Source organism: Ovis aries, chromosome 7, assembly GCF_016772045.2.
Source record: "Ovis aries strain OAR_USU_Benz2616 breed Rambouillet chromosome 7, ARS-UI_Ramb_v3.0, whole genome shotgun sequence".
Taxonomy (NCBI): domain Eukaryota; kingdom Metazoa; phylum Chordata; class Mammalia; order Artiodactyla; family Bovidae; genus Ovis; species Ovis aries.
The window spans coordinates 49,772,911-49,790,366 of NC_056060.1; the positions used below are offsets into that span (position 1 = coordinate 49,772,911).

At 34.7% G+C, this 17,456-nt stretch overlaps 1 protein-coding gene across 1 annotated transcript in view; it reads left to right on the forward strand.

Annotated features, from left to right (window-relative positions):
• ADAM10 (ADAM metallopeptidase domain 10) overlaps window positions 1-17,456 on the forward strand; it is a 136,038-nt gene that overhangs the window by 94,961 nt on the left and 23,621 nt on the right. Inside the window, exons 7-10 of the mRNA XM_004010565.6 lie at window positions 2,161-2,253; window positions 5,041-5,224; window positions 12,240-12,403; window positions 15,891-16,074. Of these exons, the coding sequence (XP_004010614.1) occupies window positions 2,161-2,253; window positions 5,041-5,224; window positions 12,240-12,403; window positions 15,891-16,074 (625 nt within the window). The remainder of the gene's footprint in view (window positions 1-2,160; window positions 2,254-5,040; window positions 5,225-12,239; window positions 12,404-15,890; window positions 16,075-17,456) is intronic.

The window sequence follows — 17,456 nt, forward strand, 5'->3', positions numbered from 1 at the left end:
TACACTTTAAATATCTTATGTTTAATTTGTCGATTATACCTCAGTGAAAAAGACCCTGATGCTGGGAAAGTTTGAAGGCAGGAAGAGAAGGGGATGACAGAAGATGAGATGGTTGGATGCCATCACTGATTAAATGGACATGAGTTTGAGCAGGCTTCAGGAGATAGTGAAGGGCAGGGAAGCCTGGCATTGGATGGTTGGATGGCATCACCAACTCAGTGGATATGAGTTTGAGCAATATCTGGGAGTTGATGATGGACAGGGAAGTGTGGTATGCTGCAGTCCATGGGGTAACAAAGAGTTGGATATGCCTGAGCAACTGAGCTGCCTGACTGATCTGAATGCTGAAAAAAAGAAAGAATGATTATAAATATTAGTTGACTTAGTTATCAGAAGATTGTTGATATGCTTTAAGCGAGCTTTCAGTAAAGTTATGAGGGTGAAAACATTGTGAACAATAAGGAATTGGTTGGCAGGAACAGTTAGAGTTTCAAGAGACGTGAAAAACCAGAAATATGGTGGCATAAGAATAAGGAAATGGCAACCCACTCCAGTACTCTTGCCTGGAAAATCCCATGGATGGAGGAGCCTGGTAGGCTACAGTCCATGGGGTCACAAAGAGTCAGACACGACTGAGCGACTTCTCTTCACAAGAATAACATGGAATATTTGAGTGAAAGGGGGACACACGAGAAGTTGGTCAGAAGAGGAAAATGATCCAGTAGAGAAGCAGTGTAAGATATGAAAAAGAAAAATTGATGTAAGACAATGTTCTTGAAGATCCAGTAAGGATTGGGGTTAAGAATATAAGAAAGTTACTCCATAAGGAAGAGATAACCATTTGAGGAAGATAGAAATGAATAAAGACAGAAAAGTTTGAAGGTTAAGAAAGCAGGAACTCAAGATGAACTCTCAGTAAACTAAGATATCTAATTAGTCATCTGTGGAGAAATGTTTGAACCTCCAATGTTTGGGGTGGAGAAAACAGAGTATTGGATAAGGGATCACTAAACCAAGCTGAGTGTAGGTAGCACAGATTTATAATGGACTTTACCAGCAGTGTTATGATGTTCTTTATCAATGTGTGGCAAACTGGGCTACTTTTTAAATTGTTAATGCTTCTACTTGGCTGTTCTATGTTTATATAATTTCTTTGAAAATAGTTTTGAAACTATATATTCATGCATATTTTCACATAAGTGGTAGCAGGAGTGCTTTTTGTAAATGAAGATGGGAAGGTTCATGTGTAGTGATTTAGAAGCCAGAGAGTTAAGTTGGGAGTCAGCTAGGTAAAAAGAGGATCTTTCTGTCACTCTGCTTGTCTCTCTCAATTTTAGCAAAATCTAAATGTGTATTATTTATATTTGTATTACTTCCTTCCCTTTCTCCCCCCTCTAAAATAAATCTCTATAATTTTATAGGGACCGTCTCAGTTTTGTTTACCACTATACCTCCAGCACCTAAAACAGTGTCTTTGATGTTATTTAGTTGCTAAGTCATCTTTGATACTTTTTCGACCCCATGGGCTATAGCCTGCCTGGCTCCTCCATCCATGGGATTTCCCAGGCAAGAATACTGGAATGGGTTGCCATTTCCTTCTCCAGGGGATCTTCCCAACCTAGGGACCAAATCTGTGTCTCTTGCATTGGCAAGTGGGTTCTTTACCACTGAGTCACTAGGGAAGCCCAGTGCCTACTACATAGTAAGTGGTGGACAAAACTTACAGAATGTGTACCAGTGCAGCAGTGGAAAGACCGAGTCAGAGAATGACTGAGTGCTCTGATAACTAACAGGGAGATATTCACAGAATATGTTTGAATTGAGTCTAAGGAGTAAAACCTTAGGTATAAGGCAGCAGCATGTGAAAAGCCATGGAAGTATGACATTGCAGGATAAACTGAGAAACAGTTTTATATGACTGAGGCAAGAGTGCATGTTTGGTTTTGGCCAGAGAAAAGTCTGGAGAGTCATTCAGTTTCTCTTCGCAGTTCCAGCTCACTAATCTTTTTCATCCTTTCATCTAGTATATGATATTGACATTTTAAAGTTTGAATGTGGTAGAATATGAATAATTCTTGATTTGAAAAATGGAAATTCACAGTCTTTTTCACATTTCAACATTGCCCCTAAAATGTTTTTCTTTTTTTAAAAAATCAATAGATATCCAGTCATGTTAAAGCAATTGATACAATTTACCAGACAACAGACTTCTCTGGAATCCGTAACATCAGTTTCATGGTGAAACGCATAAGAGTAAGTAAGGAATTTCAATAGTTAACATTAAAAAAGAGAAACAATAAGGATCATGTTTACGAAATGAAAATGCTTGCTTTTTATTTCATCTTTATGCATTAAATAATTTAAATTGTATTTACTAATACAGGTTATCTTTACTCTAGGGTTGTACATGAACACAGAGGGGATACCTGGACTTATGATTTAAGAATGAAATCTATAGAGCTTTAATCTGAACTGTAGAAGAAGTATGGTAGAAAGTACTGTTTTCTATTTGTCTGATTAACATACTAGTTATAAAGTGCTCTAGTAACTAGAGATTCGGTACTTGACATTTCCACCAGTTTCTGTAGATTTTCCTTATAGAGTATATTTCAGAATGTGTCCCATTTGATGCTCCAGTGGAGGGAAGGATAGATACAGTGGTTACGTAAAATTGGAAGTTGGAGAAACACTTTATTCTATTTCCTCTTGAAATTTAACAGTGCACATTAATGTATTCCACGTTCTGAGAAATCCTTTGGGAGAGAAATACATACATTTCTAAGCTCATTTAGCCTTTTTTGTATTAACATCATCTGAGACTCCAAAGAATTACAGTACACATTGTGAGAAATGCTGATTCTTAGTTTTAATGTTATAAATTGTTAATAAGTAAATACTCAATTATTAACAAAATTGGACTGTTTCAAATGTTTTCTAAATATGAATTCTTTCAAAGTATATAGCTTTTAGGAATCTGAGTTTATAAGCTAGATAACCCATGTTTTAAAAGTCATCATTTTACAAAAATACTTTCCACAGAACTTCTTTATTTTTAATACAAATTTTAATGGTTTTAATTTTTTTCAAATTATGTATTTATTTATTTTTGGCCTCACTAGGCAGCTTGCAGGATCTTAGTTCCCCAGCCAGGGATTGAACCCTAGCCCTCTTAGTGAAAGCACTGAGTTTTGACCACTGGATCTCCAGGGAATTTCCCATAGACAGTTCTTTATATTTCTTAAAATATGGCTGACTAGATTATAGTTTCAGTATATATGTGTAATATATTTTTTAAAATACCTGAAAGTGGTCTTTACTTTTAAAAGTGACATGATTAAATACTACATTGAGTCTTAAGGTGAAATATGGTTTGTAGATAGATAAAGAACCGTAATCAGTTGGTTTCATGTATTTTGAGAGTGATGTAAACATTTAAATGAGCAAATAAAAATGATAAGTGGTATAAGTATTGCTGTTTAGTAGACAGAGGAATAAAATGCAAAATAGTGAAAAATAGAGAACACCTTAAGAAGTTTTAGTAGGGTACATTTTTTTGAGTAAAATAATTTGCATTATGAAGAAACACATGTATATAAAAGGGTAATGTGGCAGTTGGTTGTTTTTCTGGCCTGTAATCAAGATGAAAACTTTAGTTTAAAATCTCATCAGTTGAAGTTTGTGACCCATTAAATAACTTGAAATTTATATTTTGTAAGCACATATTTAAATATTCATCATCCCATTTTTAATATAGGTAACTAAAATTTAGATGCAGTTTTTATTTATAGCCATTATTATAGAAGTATCAGAATTTCATTTCTGTGTTTTGTGGGGAAAAGCAATGTAGCATGTCTCTAAGCATGAGCTACTTACAATACTTAGTATTCTTGTTTCAGGATTTGTGTGTGTGTGTTGTTATATGACCATAACTGATTGTTTTTGATTAATTGTTAATGGATAAACCAAATATTCTCATATCTGTCCTTGGGCAGTTACCCTCAAGGGGTTTCTGCCATCCTGTTTATAAACCCCTTGATTTTACTGAAAGATGTGGATCATAAAAAGACCTGTAGTTTTTGTTTTATTGACTGTAATAGCCTTACCTTATCACTGATATATTTAGTAGACTGAGATTTGCCTTCTAAGCAACGTTTATTCTCATATATATTCCTTTTTATTCCCTATCAACTGTCTTATATGTAGTTCTCTTACTTGGAGAAAACCAAATTGTTCTAGGACTTCAAAAGATAGGCAGAGGTCTCTGAAAAGAAGTAATGACTCATAAATAAAAGCTTTTGTTTTGGTGAATTTTGGTATCAGAATTGATTATTTTTCATGTTGTGTAAGAAAAAGCTGCCCCAAGAGTAGATAGTAGATAAAGTGTTGAAGGAAACATTCTGGAGGAACTCAGCTTGAAACAGAGAAACAAATGGGCAAAGAAAAAAAAATTATTACACAGGGAAAAAAATTGAACTTGAAGTTAGTTGGGCTTGATTCATGATTTTCTAGGCAAGTAGAACCAGGAATATGATTTGTCTGCTGAATTGACAGTCTTGGATTTAATATCCATTTTATGTTCTGCTAATTAGGTGAAATATAGGGTTTTATATCCTTTACTTATCACCATATGTAGGAGATCAGCACTAAGGGAGACTGATCAGATGATTAAATTTGAGAAACTGTACTTCCTTATTAGAAATTTTGAAAGCAGAACTTGTTTTTTCATCCCACGTGTTCAGGAAAGGGGTGAAAATTTTCTCAGAAATGTAACATACTCAGTTTTAATTCCTCTACCTTGTCTTTCCATTTTTTTTTTGATCAGCTATGGGGTGGAGGAAGTGGGAATAATTGTAGAAGCATTAATTTAGCCCCAACTTTCTTGGGCCCCAAGTATATTGTCCAGCTTGGTCAAATTTTTCTAATTCTTCAGATATCCTTATGGCTACTTAAAAAAAAAATTGACTAAGTAGTGGATACTACTTCTACTAAAGCTCTGCTAACATTAGCTGCTCATTAAAATCATTGTTTTGTGGGTTTTAGATCAACACAACTGCTGATGAGAAGGACCCTACAAATCCATTCCGTTTTCCAAATATTGGTGTGGAGAAGTTTCTGGAGCTGAATTCTGAGCAGAATCATGATGACTACTGTTTGGCCTACGTTTTCACAGATCGAGATTTTGATGATGGTGTCCTTGGTCTGGCGTGGGTTGGAGCACCTTCAGGTAGTTTATCTAGATATGTCTTGACTTACTACTTGGAATGAAAAGCAGTTTCATGATGGATTGAATTTTACAAAGTATAGGAGAAAATGATGCCCATGCAGTATTTTCATTTGTACAGTTCAGGTTAGATAAAATTCATAAGCATAATGTAAATGGAAAAATAGATGAAGCAGCTTTTTATTTTGAAATGAATTACATGAGTACTAACAGGCAGATATCCTGACATTTGGTATTGTACATTCAGTGGCTAAAATAAATAATTTTATGGGGAAAAGTGGTACTTATTTCTGAAACTGAAAAGCAGAATGCTAATTGTTCCACAAAAGTTAATGTAATTAATTAATGGGATGGGGGTAGGGGAGAGGTTCTTAGAGTCAACAAGGGAAAATTATGTTCTTGCTTTTGTTCTGCAGTGAGATAAAATGCAGAGAAATCCTGCTCAAGAACAGCAGGTGGGAAGAAAAAGAGACTACCTTTACTATCATCATTTTATTTCTAGCCTTTATTTTAACAAAAGTCAAGTATTGCCTGAAAAGAGATGAGAGCAGGCCCCAGGATCCTTAGCTCCATTGGCTTGACTGCATGGACCCACGTTCTGCTGGTGTCTGCTTAGCCATGAAAGCCACTATCATTTAGAAAGCTGGAGTAGGATAATCTCCTTTCCACTGCAGTCCAACGGGGATCTGTCATTTACAGCATAATAGGTTCAGTAGCCTATTTAGAGAAATACAGATTTATTAAGTGAAAGATAAGTAGAAAGAATCCCTGACTCTTTGAATATAAATTTGCCATATAGGATTTGATCAGTAGTCTGTCATCTTCTGAGCTGTAAACAGCAGTTTCTCCTTCTGACATGTCTTTTTAAAAGAATCAACTTAAACTTCATATGGGGTAAGACAGGCTCTTCTGTTCTTAATTTATCCTTTGATTTTTTATGCATATTTTAACATCTTTAGTACTATAGTTTTCCTCTTATATATTTTGCTCTTTTTTAAAAGCCTGCAGTGAATATCCTTTTTACAGGTTCCAAAGCTTTTGTTTCTCTGCCACATTTTGAAGTGTACTCAAGCCCTGCTGTCATTAAAATACATGTTTATGTCATAGGCTGCATGTATTATATAATACAGTATTTTTGGATATTTGTCCCTTAAAGTGATCTGTGCTGGTTTTGTGTTACTTGCATTGTCAGTAGATTGTATGTTTCACTCTTTCCTGTGATAATTCACATATTTTATTACTTGTATATGCTGAAATTTCTTTTTCCCTGCTTGGGAAAAAGATTAGTTGGATAATTTTATCACGATGTTTATAATCCCTTCTCCTTATTCATCAGTAGGTACTATAGAAACTCAAGGATTCATTTTGTTTTTCTTTATATATTGTGGTTAATATAGTGTTTCTTTAACTGTGCTCCATGGACTAGCAGCATCCATATTACCTGGGAGCTTGTTAGGAATGTAAATTTATGGGCCTCACTCAGGTCTACTGTGTCAGAAACTCCGGGTGGTGTGGAGCCCATCAGTCTTTGTCTGAAGAAGCCCTCCAGGTGATTCTGATACATTCTAAAGTTTGAAAACCAGCATATTAATATTTTTGCTCACAAAATGTCCTGGGCAAATGATTAGATGATCTCAGACTAAAAACTTCCTGCCATTTTGTATTTTCAACTCCAAACTGTTGTTCATTAAGAATGTAACGGTTCTGTGAGAGCTTGGTCAAGTTTTTCTGAATATTCAGATATCTGTATGTCTACTTAAAAAAAACAAAACTATATATTTAGAACAGTTTTAAATTTATACAAAAATTGAGCAAATAGTATAGAGTTTCATCTCCCCTTCCTTTCTGTTTTATAACAGCTTACATTAGTATGATACACTTGTTACACTTAATGAACCAGTATTACATGGTGCATTATTATTAACATTAATGATTACATTATTGTAATAATAGGTACATTATTGTTATCTAAAATCATCCCGTAGTTTATTCAGATTTCTTATTCGTCAGGTCCTTTTCCCATCCCCGGATCTTGTCCAGGATACAACCATACACTTGTCATTTCTCTTCAGTCTCCTCCTAGCTGTGATGAGTTTTCAGACTTTTCTTATTTTTTATAACCTTGACAGTTTTGAGGTGTATTGGTCAGGGATATTGTTGGATGTCCCTCTGTCATAGTCTGTTTGATGTTTTTCTCATGATTGAACTAGGGTTTGGGGGACAGTTAGTTTTCTGTCTAGTTTGTGATATCTGGACCACTTAATTTATGAAGTACTATGTATTTTATTGAAGTGACAGTAGGTAGAGTTCTGGTTTGAGAATGCTAGGCCACATTACTTGTATTTTTGTTGTTGTTCTTCATCTGATGCCTTCTTCCTTTAATCTGTGTTAAAATCCCAACTCCAACTCTCACAAGCCTTTTTCTAGGCGCTTCTGGGGGAACAGCTAGACAGGGCCGGAAGAATGGGGCCAGAGTGGGAAAGAGAAGGGGTCTTTGTTCCTTTGACACAACTTTTTCTAAAATAGGATACCTGCCCTGACAGCTTTCTTCTTCATTTCCCTTTGCCCTTAGACTGCCTCAACTGAGTTTATTTGGTTTGCATTTTGTTTTTATAAGCAACTTCATGTATTTGCTCTTACTAATTAATTCAGTTCCCTTGTGATGTATAGGTGTTATTTCCTCCATTATACAGATGAGGAAAGTTGGGTTACAACCCAGTACCGCAAAGAACCTAGAATCTGGACCTTTTGGCTCCACGTTTTGTGCATTTGGTAGTTATTTCACTCGGTATTATTATAATGTAACATCCTGCTTTTATCTCTAAGACATTTCCAAGAAGAAGTTGAAATGTTTCCTGAATCTAAGTAGAGATGGAATCTGTTTCCTTCTTTCTTAAGAGAGAGGAGTCATGCGTGCATGCCAAGTCGTTCAGTCGTGTCTGACTAGAATTTAGGCATCGTTTTGGGTAATTGTCGTGAGATAAAGAGCTCTGGATTGGGAGCTAGTGTACTGGGTCCTTGTCTGTTCTGTCTCTGTAAATTCAGGTAAATCATGTTGTTTCAGCTTGTTTATTTTTCATTGTAATTTCTTCCGTCTTTGCCCTTCCTTTGTGACTTAATATTTCTGTATGCAAATCTTAGTAATGCTAGTTTTAGCCTAATTTTTTGCAATAGTATTTTATAGCTGATCTGTTCAGCTGGTGGTCTCTTGCTTTTCTTAACCTTTTTCACTTTTATTTGACCTCATTAATTTCTATTGTATTATTTAGCTTAATTTCATTTAATTCTGCAGCTGTTTCACTATTCAAATATAGAGTAGTGAAAAGAATTTTGTTGTGATACTGTTGTGTTAATTTTCACAGGATAGTTACTCAAATTACTAGCTGTAGTCCTCTTCATTGACTCAGTTAAGGTGGAAAAAACAATGAGAGTTGAAACATTCCAATAATGTTTCTTGTGTTTCAGTCTTTTTTTATGTTACTTTTTATTTGTTTTCTTAAAATTTCTTATTGTGGTTGGGTTCTGCCTTCAGTTTCCTTTTAGTGAGAAAAACAGTTCTTCCTGCCCTAACTCCATAATAAATAGAACAGCTCATAAACTGGGCTAACTTGGAGGTTTCCATGTGAAATCATACAGGACTTAGAAAGGAGTGCTAGAAAGGGAGGAGTCTGGTCTCCAAAACAAAGTTAGTCTTGAATAAGAAACTGGAAATATTAAACTTCTCTGTTTATAAGCAAAGTTTTGTGATAAGCAGGTAGCAGCCTTTTATTTAGAGACTGAAATGTCAGTTCCTTCACAAAGTAAATTCTTTATATTAGATAGCCCTTTTTTGTACTTAATTTGCTACACCCTTCTAACGTGATTTTTGAGGGGGTCTTTGTTTTATTTAGGCATATTCTGCTCATCTGTTACCCACCTTACTGTTACCAGTTAACCCAGTGAACATAGTCTCAGTTTGCCAGGTCACTGAAGGCCAACTGTGAAGTTCATCTGCAGAGCCAGTCCTGAACCCCTGAGTATTTCTCTCACCATTTATGAAGAACATTTTGGGGGACATTTCATTTGGTAGAGATCTTCTTTTCTGTTTTTCTTGTTTAGAACCTGTCTGGCAGTATACTAATTTCTGCTTCAGAATTACTGCTCAGATTAATGTTGAATGGTCAGCATGCTACTATTGTTGTAGATGTTTAGGGCTGCTCACACCAAAACTGTATTTATGGATTCTTTCAGGGTATTAAATTTACCCTTGTAGGTTTTATAATTTTTTTCTTTTGGGGAATTGTTTTAACAAGTTTAGGACCGATATTCTGTGACTAGCCCTCAGACTATCTTGTAGATAGAAAAATGTTTCTGTTTCTTTGTTGGTCTTTGAGTTATCCGTCCATCATTGTTATTCGTAATTTGTATTTTTCAGTGATGACTGTATGTAGTAAACTTTTAAATTTACAGTGTAAAGCAATTACTGAACTTGAGTTATGACTTAGCTGTAGGTATTTATAACATTAATTGAGTTCTGGCATATCAAAAATTGTTGCAGTATTTAAAAAGTTAAATCACAACTAATAAAGTTAGACATAGTATTGTATTTTTTTCTGTACAACTGAATTATTCTAACATATGCTGTTAGTCTGTAAAAATAGCAAGCTTTGCAGATAAGCAGTAGTTATTGAAACCAAAAGCAGTTAAACATATTAAACTAGATATGAATTTAAAAGACTGTATTTCAGAAGACTACACTCAAATTTATGCATTATCTTTCCTTAAATTAGATAGACCTCAAAAATATAGGAAGTGCATTATTGGAGTTTTTAATATGTACTGTTACTTTTTTTTTTGACTGATAAAGATTTGCAGTGTGGAACCTTCTATGCTTAATTCAAGTCTGACAGTACAGCACTGGACCAATTTGCATATGACACATCTTCGATAAGGCAGGATATTAATTTGCTACTTATTTAAAACTGTAATATAGAGACTGTAATTATTACATACAGAATGCTTATTTATATCTTTTTTAGTTTCTAGAATAGTGATATAGTCCTTGGAACTCCAAAAGTAGATTAAGAGAATATATTAAATATTTGTAAGTCATTTGCTGTTATCTTTCTATTCAGTTTTCTGTGTAGAAAACGTAGTAAATATTAAATATAAAGGTTCTCAATCCTTTGCCCTTTAAAATCTGCATTATGACTTAGTCTTTCCGTTTAGTTTTCTGTGAAAGCACATTATCATTTCAGTTTCTCGAATTGTGTCATAATAGTCATTAAATTTATGATATGTTTTCCTGTACTTTCTAATATTAAAAGGAACAAGGCAACAGTTGTAGCCTCTTGCTATTCTTGCATTTTTTTTTTGAACTTTTTATTTTGTATTTAGGTATAACCGATTAACAATGTTGTGATAGTTTCAGGTGGACAGTGAAGGGACTCAGCTGTGCATATACATATATCCATTCTCTCCCAAACCCCCTTCCCATCCAGGCTGTCACATTCAAGCTTCTTATTGGTTATCCATTTTAAATATAGCATATCTTGCACATCTTTTTTGAATTGCTTTCCTATTATATACTTTATCAGAGGTTATAAATGTTAGGCTTTTAAAAATGTAATTTGGTTGTAGCTGTGTGTGTAGAAAGTTAATTTGAAATAATTAGATCATTTATCAGAATATCCTAATCCATTTGATTGTATTTTAATGAAAAAATGCAAATAATCTCTTAAAATGTGAATGTAAACCAAAGTACTTCTCCCTGAAAGTCTTGAGTAGTTATTTAAAATACTGTGATTGTCTTGGTGCAGTGTATATAAAAACAAGGATTTTCTAATTTGCTGATGTTCTTTTTTTTAATTTCTAAAATTAACTGCATTTAGATGTGAAAACACTTTCATGTTGGTATTAAGCTCTGAAGTTTAGGAACTGTAAATGAACAGATGAACTACAAAATGGTTTCGTATGTATCATACAAGTGAAAAATGAAGACTAAAATTTGAAAATATCTTCAAGACATGTTGGAAAATCATAATTGAGTTTTTTGAACCTATTTTGGAAAAAAATTCAAACTTGCCAAAAAGTTGCAAGAATAGTGTAGTGAACTCCTGATAAATTAATCAGTTAACATGTTACCACATTTGCTTTTTCTCCCTTCCCACTTTCTGTCCTTCATTCCTTTTTTCTTTTACCCACTTGACATTTTTTGAGTGTTATTGAGATATAATTGACAAATAAAATTATAAGATATTTAAAGTGTACAATGTGATTTGATATTTGTATGCATTGTGAATGCATGATTCCCCCCACCAAGTTTAATACATCTGTCACCCCACATATTTACATGTGTGTGTGTGTGAGAATGTTTAACTTCTCTTCTCTTAGCAAATTTAATTTATATAATACCATGTTTTCAGCTATAGTCATCATGTGTCACACATTAGATCCTCGGACTTGATTCATCTTACAACTTGAAGTTTGTACCTTTGTCAGCCTATTTCCTCCACATCCTAGCCGCCACTACTTTTTCCTTTTTAAAGAGTATATAGTGCGTTGTCTTTTAGGACATGAATCACATACTCCTGTCCATCACTGTTATTATTTGTAGAAGTGACTTTCTTAGCATCTCCTTGAGCATAGTTTGTCAGCTTTCATTTAACTTAAATATAAGTTTTCTTCTTGAAAAATGAAAAAGACCCAGTGTAAATGTTGAAATATTTAAGTTTAACAGAATCTTAAATATTTGTTTAGCTAAATTAAGAGGAGTAAAAATTTGGAGACATTTTGGTTATGAAGAGGAACATTTTATAAGGGGTTTGTATTCAATCCTGAGAATTTATTTGTGCCATTAAAACTTATTTGAATGATTTTCTAATCGTGGACCAAAGAAACTTTTTAGAACTTGACATATGTATGTACCAAATTTGGACTCAAAATACATATAAAATGTTTCAAATTAATATGGCATATATTAGAGAATTATTTGGAGGGGGGAAGATGCTAATTTTAGCCATTTTTTGTTTTGACTTAGGAAGCTCTGGAGGAATATGTGAAAAAAGTAAGCTCTATTCAGATGGTAAGAAGAAGTCTTTAAACACTGGAATTATTACTGTTCAGAACTATGGGTCTCATGTACCCCCCAAAGTCTCTCACATTACGTTTGCTCATGAAGTTGGACATAACTTTGGATCTCCAGTAAGTATTGCTTAATTATTAGGTGTTTTTAGATTGCTGGTCTTTCATGTTGTGTAATTTTTGTTGATACTGTTTACAGTGAAAACAAGTCCACGAGAATGCTTAGTTTTTATATGTCAAAACACAGTAATGTACTTGACCGTAGTCCTAAAAAGGAGGAAAATAGAATGCTTGTAATTAAAATAAGAAAATAAGCACAACAGTGCCAGAATTACATGAAGGCAGGAATTTTGTCTCTTTCATTCACTCCTGACCTTGAAACAGTGCCTGATACAAGATTCATTCAAATATTTATTGAGTGAGAATCACTTTTCATTGTTTAAAGTTTCCATTGTTTGAATGTTAGCAAATTGTGGATTTTTTGCTTGGTTTCTATTAAAGCATTATTGGGGTTTACTAGATTTGTCTTTTTCTACTTAGACTGTTATTTTAAAATCTTTCAGTATTAAAACTTGATAACATGTGTAAAAGTAGAGAAAAATAGTACAACAATCTTATGCTCATCATACAGGACAGAGGTCAACAAACATTTTCTGTAAAGGGTCTACTAATAAACTAGGTTTGTGGGGCAACATTTGGTCTCTGTTGCATATTTTTCTTTATTTTGTTATTGTTTACGATCTTTTAAACTTGGAAAAACTATTCTTAACTTAGGCCATATGAAAACAGGCTGTGGGCTGCTATTTGCCGACCTCTGATTCCAGTTCAGCAATCATCAAGATTTTGCCACATCTTTCTGTGTTTCCTTTTCTTTGTGAGGTGTTAGAAACAAAGTCATTCACCCTTCCATATTTCAGTGTGCATTTCTTAAAAAATGAGACATTTTCTTCCATGACCACAATGTGGTTATGATACCTGACAAAATGAGTGATTCTTTGGTATTATTTAATACCCTGGGGCTTCCCTGGTGGTTCGGAAGGTAGAGAATCTGCCTGCAATGGGGGAGACCTGGGTTTGATCCCTGGGTCAGGAAGATTCCCTGGAGAAGGGAATGTCTACTCACTTCAGTATTCTTGCTTGGAGAATTCCATGGGCAGAGGAGCCTGGTGGGCTACAAAGAGTCAGACACGACTGAGAGACTAACACTTTTACTTTCACTTTTTCAATATATGGTCTATTGTATTGATTTTAAAGTGAACTGAAGATTAATATACATGGAAGTACAAAATACTGAAAGGTATTCTGTTTGTGATTTTGGTGGGGCTTATTAAAATTACAAGTTTGGGAAATTTTCATTTGAAAACTGTATAAATTCACTTGTACTTACCACTTGTGAAAATGGGAATTTTTAAGTTTAGAAAAAAATTGAATTCTAATAGCTTAAAATTCTCAAGCTCTTACTTAATGTTTCCACAGTTATTAAAATGTAAGTGTCCTCTCACTAAGTTGCAAGTCTTTCTTTTCTAATTCCAATCAGGAATGGATGGATAAAGTATTTAAAGTACGTCTAATCTCTCTACCTCTTGGCTGCTTTTGTGATTTGTTCTTAAAAAAGAGTAATTGAAATTTTAAAGATGAGCAGAGAACTCTTTCTCATGGTTAACTTGTATTTTCAAGGTCAGTTAAATGTCCTCTACTCTCCCAGTCAACTTCATCTAACCCTTACCAGGGGAATTTTAGTGTCTTTCCAACTACTCTTCAGTTTGTTAGTCTAGGACCTCTCAACCTCTCAAAGTCTAATGTGCATACAAATTACTGAGGATCTCACATATAGCTTCCGTTTTAGTGGGCCTTTGGTGGGTCTTAGTGTCTGTGTTTCTAAGACTCCCATGTGATGCTGCTGCTGCTGATCTGTGGATCACACTTGGAGTAGGATATACAGTACATTCTCTTTGCACTTCCCATCTAATTTGTCTTCTGATTGGTTTGCCAGAGAGGTGTTTTTTAATACATTGATGTAATATTACTTATTACTTATTGTTGAATGTATAAATTGGTTCACATTTTTTTTGCTTACCTTGTTATCTTTTCCTGTCATACCAGGCTACTTCTAGTGATTCTGTCATCCTCAAATACACCTCATTCCTTTGTGTATATTGTTCATGATACTATATATAGAGTACACATGATACTATACTGTAGATAGCAGGTGCTTAGTAAATTTGTTTTCAGTAATTTAATATTGAGATCGGCCAGACCATGAACTCCTGAGCCTGTCTTCTTTGACATTTTTGTCTAAAATCTGTCTTTTATGTCTTCTGTCATATATCTGTACTATGTCAATGTTACTTTCTGTCCGAGTGGTACACTGTATTGCATATATTTATTTATGTGAAAGTCACTTAGTCCTGTCTCTTTGTGACCCCATGGACTGTAACCCTCCAGGCTCCTTTGTTCATGGAATTCTCCGGGTCAGAATACGGTAACACGTAGCTGTTGCCTTCTCTAGGAGATCTTTCCAACCTAGGGATTGAACTCAGGTCTTGCACATTGCAGGCAGATTCTTTACAATCTGAACCACAAGGGAATCTATCCTAAATGTTCACACACCTGTTGTTAACCAGTTTATAAACATTGTTGTTGGAAATTGCAATCAAGAGGCGAGTTCCTGTCTCCCAGTATGAAAGTCTTTATGTATTTACTCTCAGCAGATTAATCTTTGTCTAGGTATGTGCGTGCTAAGTCACTTCAGTTGTGTCTGACTCTTTGCGACCCTATGGACTGTAGCCCACCAGACTTCTCTGTCCATGGGATTTTCCAGGGAAGAATACTGAAGTGAGTTGCCGTTTCCTCCTCCAGGGGATCTTCCCAACCCAGGGATCAAACCCATGTCTCTTATGTCTCCTCCACTGGCCACGCAGGTTCTTTACCACTAGCCCACCTGGGAAGCCCTTGTCTAGGTATAGTTCTAGTCATTCTGATCATGTCACTTCTGCTTACAACCCTATATCCAATACCAGTTGATATTGCTAATACAGTTTCCTTAACTTAGTATTTATAGGGTTTTCCATAATTTGGGGCTAAGTATGTTTCCTGTGTTATTTCCTCTTCCCTGTCAAATTAAATCATTTAAAAATGTGTACTTCTGCCAAGAAGCCAATTCCTTCCCATCTCTGCCTGTTGAAATCTTGATCCATGTTGCTATATAATATAAATTAATATGGCCCTTTTGTTAGGCAGTTTGGCAGTATGTATCAACATCTTTAAAGTGTTTGACCTTTTAATGCAGTAACTCTACCTTTGGGAACCCAACTAAAAGAAGTAATTGCAGAATGTGTCAAAGATTCATGTGAATTAAAAATTAAAAAAAAAAAAGGTATCTATTGCAATTAGACCTTCACTGATTTTTTTTCTTCTTTATGAGACAGTGGCCCCTAAAAGAGCAAATTATCTTTCCTTTTCACAGGCTAAAATAATGGTAAGGTCTAGTCTAAAGGAGAGTCCTCAAGCTTCCATTGTTATTCTGACGAGAAAGTTACATCTAATCAGATGACCTGAAAACCCTATTTTACTTCCTGTTTATGTAACTTTATATTCTTTTTGACAGCATGATTCTGGAACAGAGTGCACTCCAGGAGAATCTAAGAATTTAGGACAGAAAGAAAATGGCAATTACATCATGTATGCAAGAGCAACATCTGGGGACAAACTTAACAACAATAAATTCTCACTCTGTAGTATTAGAAATATAAGTCAAGTTCTTGAGAAGAAGAGAAACAACTGTTTTGTTGGTATGTATATTTTCCCAGCATTTTAATATGAATATTGTCAAACATTCAGAAAACTGGAAAGAATTAAATAGCAAACACCTGTATATCCACCACTACCACCTGTATATTTTACAGTTGTTGGCACTTTAATACATTTGCTGTATCACACAGGGGGCTTCCCTGGTGGCTCAGATGGTAAAGAATCTGTCTGCAATGCAGGAGGCCAGGTTTGATCCCTGGGTCGGGAAGATCCCCTAGAGAAGGGAAGGGCTACCCACTCCAGTATTCTTGCCTGGAGAGTTCCATGTTCAGAGGAGGAGCCAGGCAGGCTATAGTCCATGGGGTCACAAAGAGTTGGACACAGCTGAACAACTAACACTTACCACATGTGTATCAATCTATTCATCTCTCAATCCATGTTTTATTGTTATTTTAATTTAAAGTAGATTTGGGATATCAGGTTACTTCACTCTAACCCCTTTAGCCTATATTTTTTACATAAGTGAAATACACAAATCAACTCTACCATTTGATGAGCTTTGACAAATACGTCTCCCTGTGTAACCTAAGCACCTGTCAAAATGTACATTTCTATCACCCGAGAAAGTTCTCTCATTTCCTTTCCCATCAGTCTCTGCACCTGTCCCATAATAAATGGATTTATTTCTCCATAGATATTTGCTTGTTTTCATATAAGTGGAATCATACAGTTTGCATTCTTCTGTGGAAAGCTGCTTTCACTCATCATACGATTTTGAAGTTCATTATTAGTGTTTTGTACCTTTTTTTTTTTTTTTTTTTGGCTGGGTAGAAGTACATTATCTGAATTTATCACAGTTTACTTACCCTCTCTCCTGTTGAATGAATACCTGGGCTTTTCAGGTTTGGGCTATTATGAATAAAGTTGCTATGAATTTTTTTCTTACTGTAGTAAAATATATATAACATAGAGTTTATATTTATACTAGTTTTAAGTGTACCATTCATTGGCATTAAATACATTTACCATTTGTGCAACCATCACTGCTTTTCCATTTTCAAACTTTTAAAATCACCCCAAATAGAAATTCTGTAACTGTTAAGCAATTAACTCCTATTTCTCTCTCTCCCCAGTTCCTGGTAACCTCTATTCTATTTTGTGTCTCTGCGACTTTGCCTATTCTAGGAACCTCATATTTGTGGGATTATGCTTTTTTATCTGATTTATTTCACTTAGCATAGTATTTCCAAGATTCACACAAGCTACAGCATGTATCACAGTGCCATTCATTTTTATGGCAGAATAATACTCTGTTTTAGGGATATACTACATTTTGTCTATCCATTGATCTGTTTTGCCTCTCTTGAGGCGTTCAATATGTTCTAAATACCCCACCTTGTATTACATTTTTGGGAATCCTTCT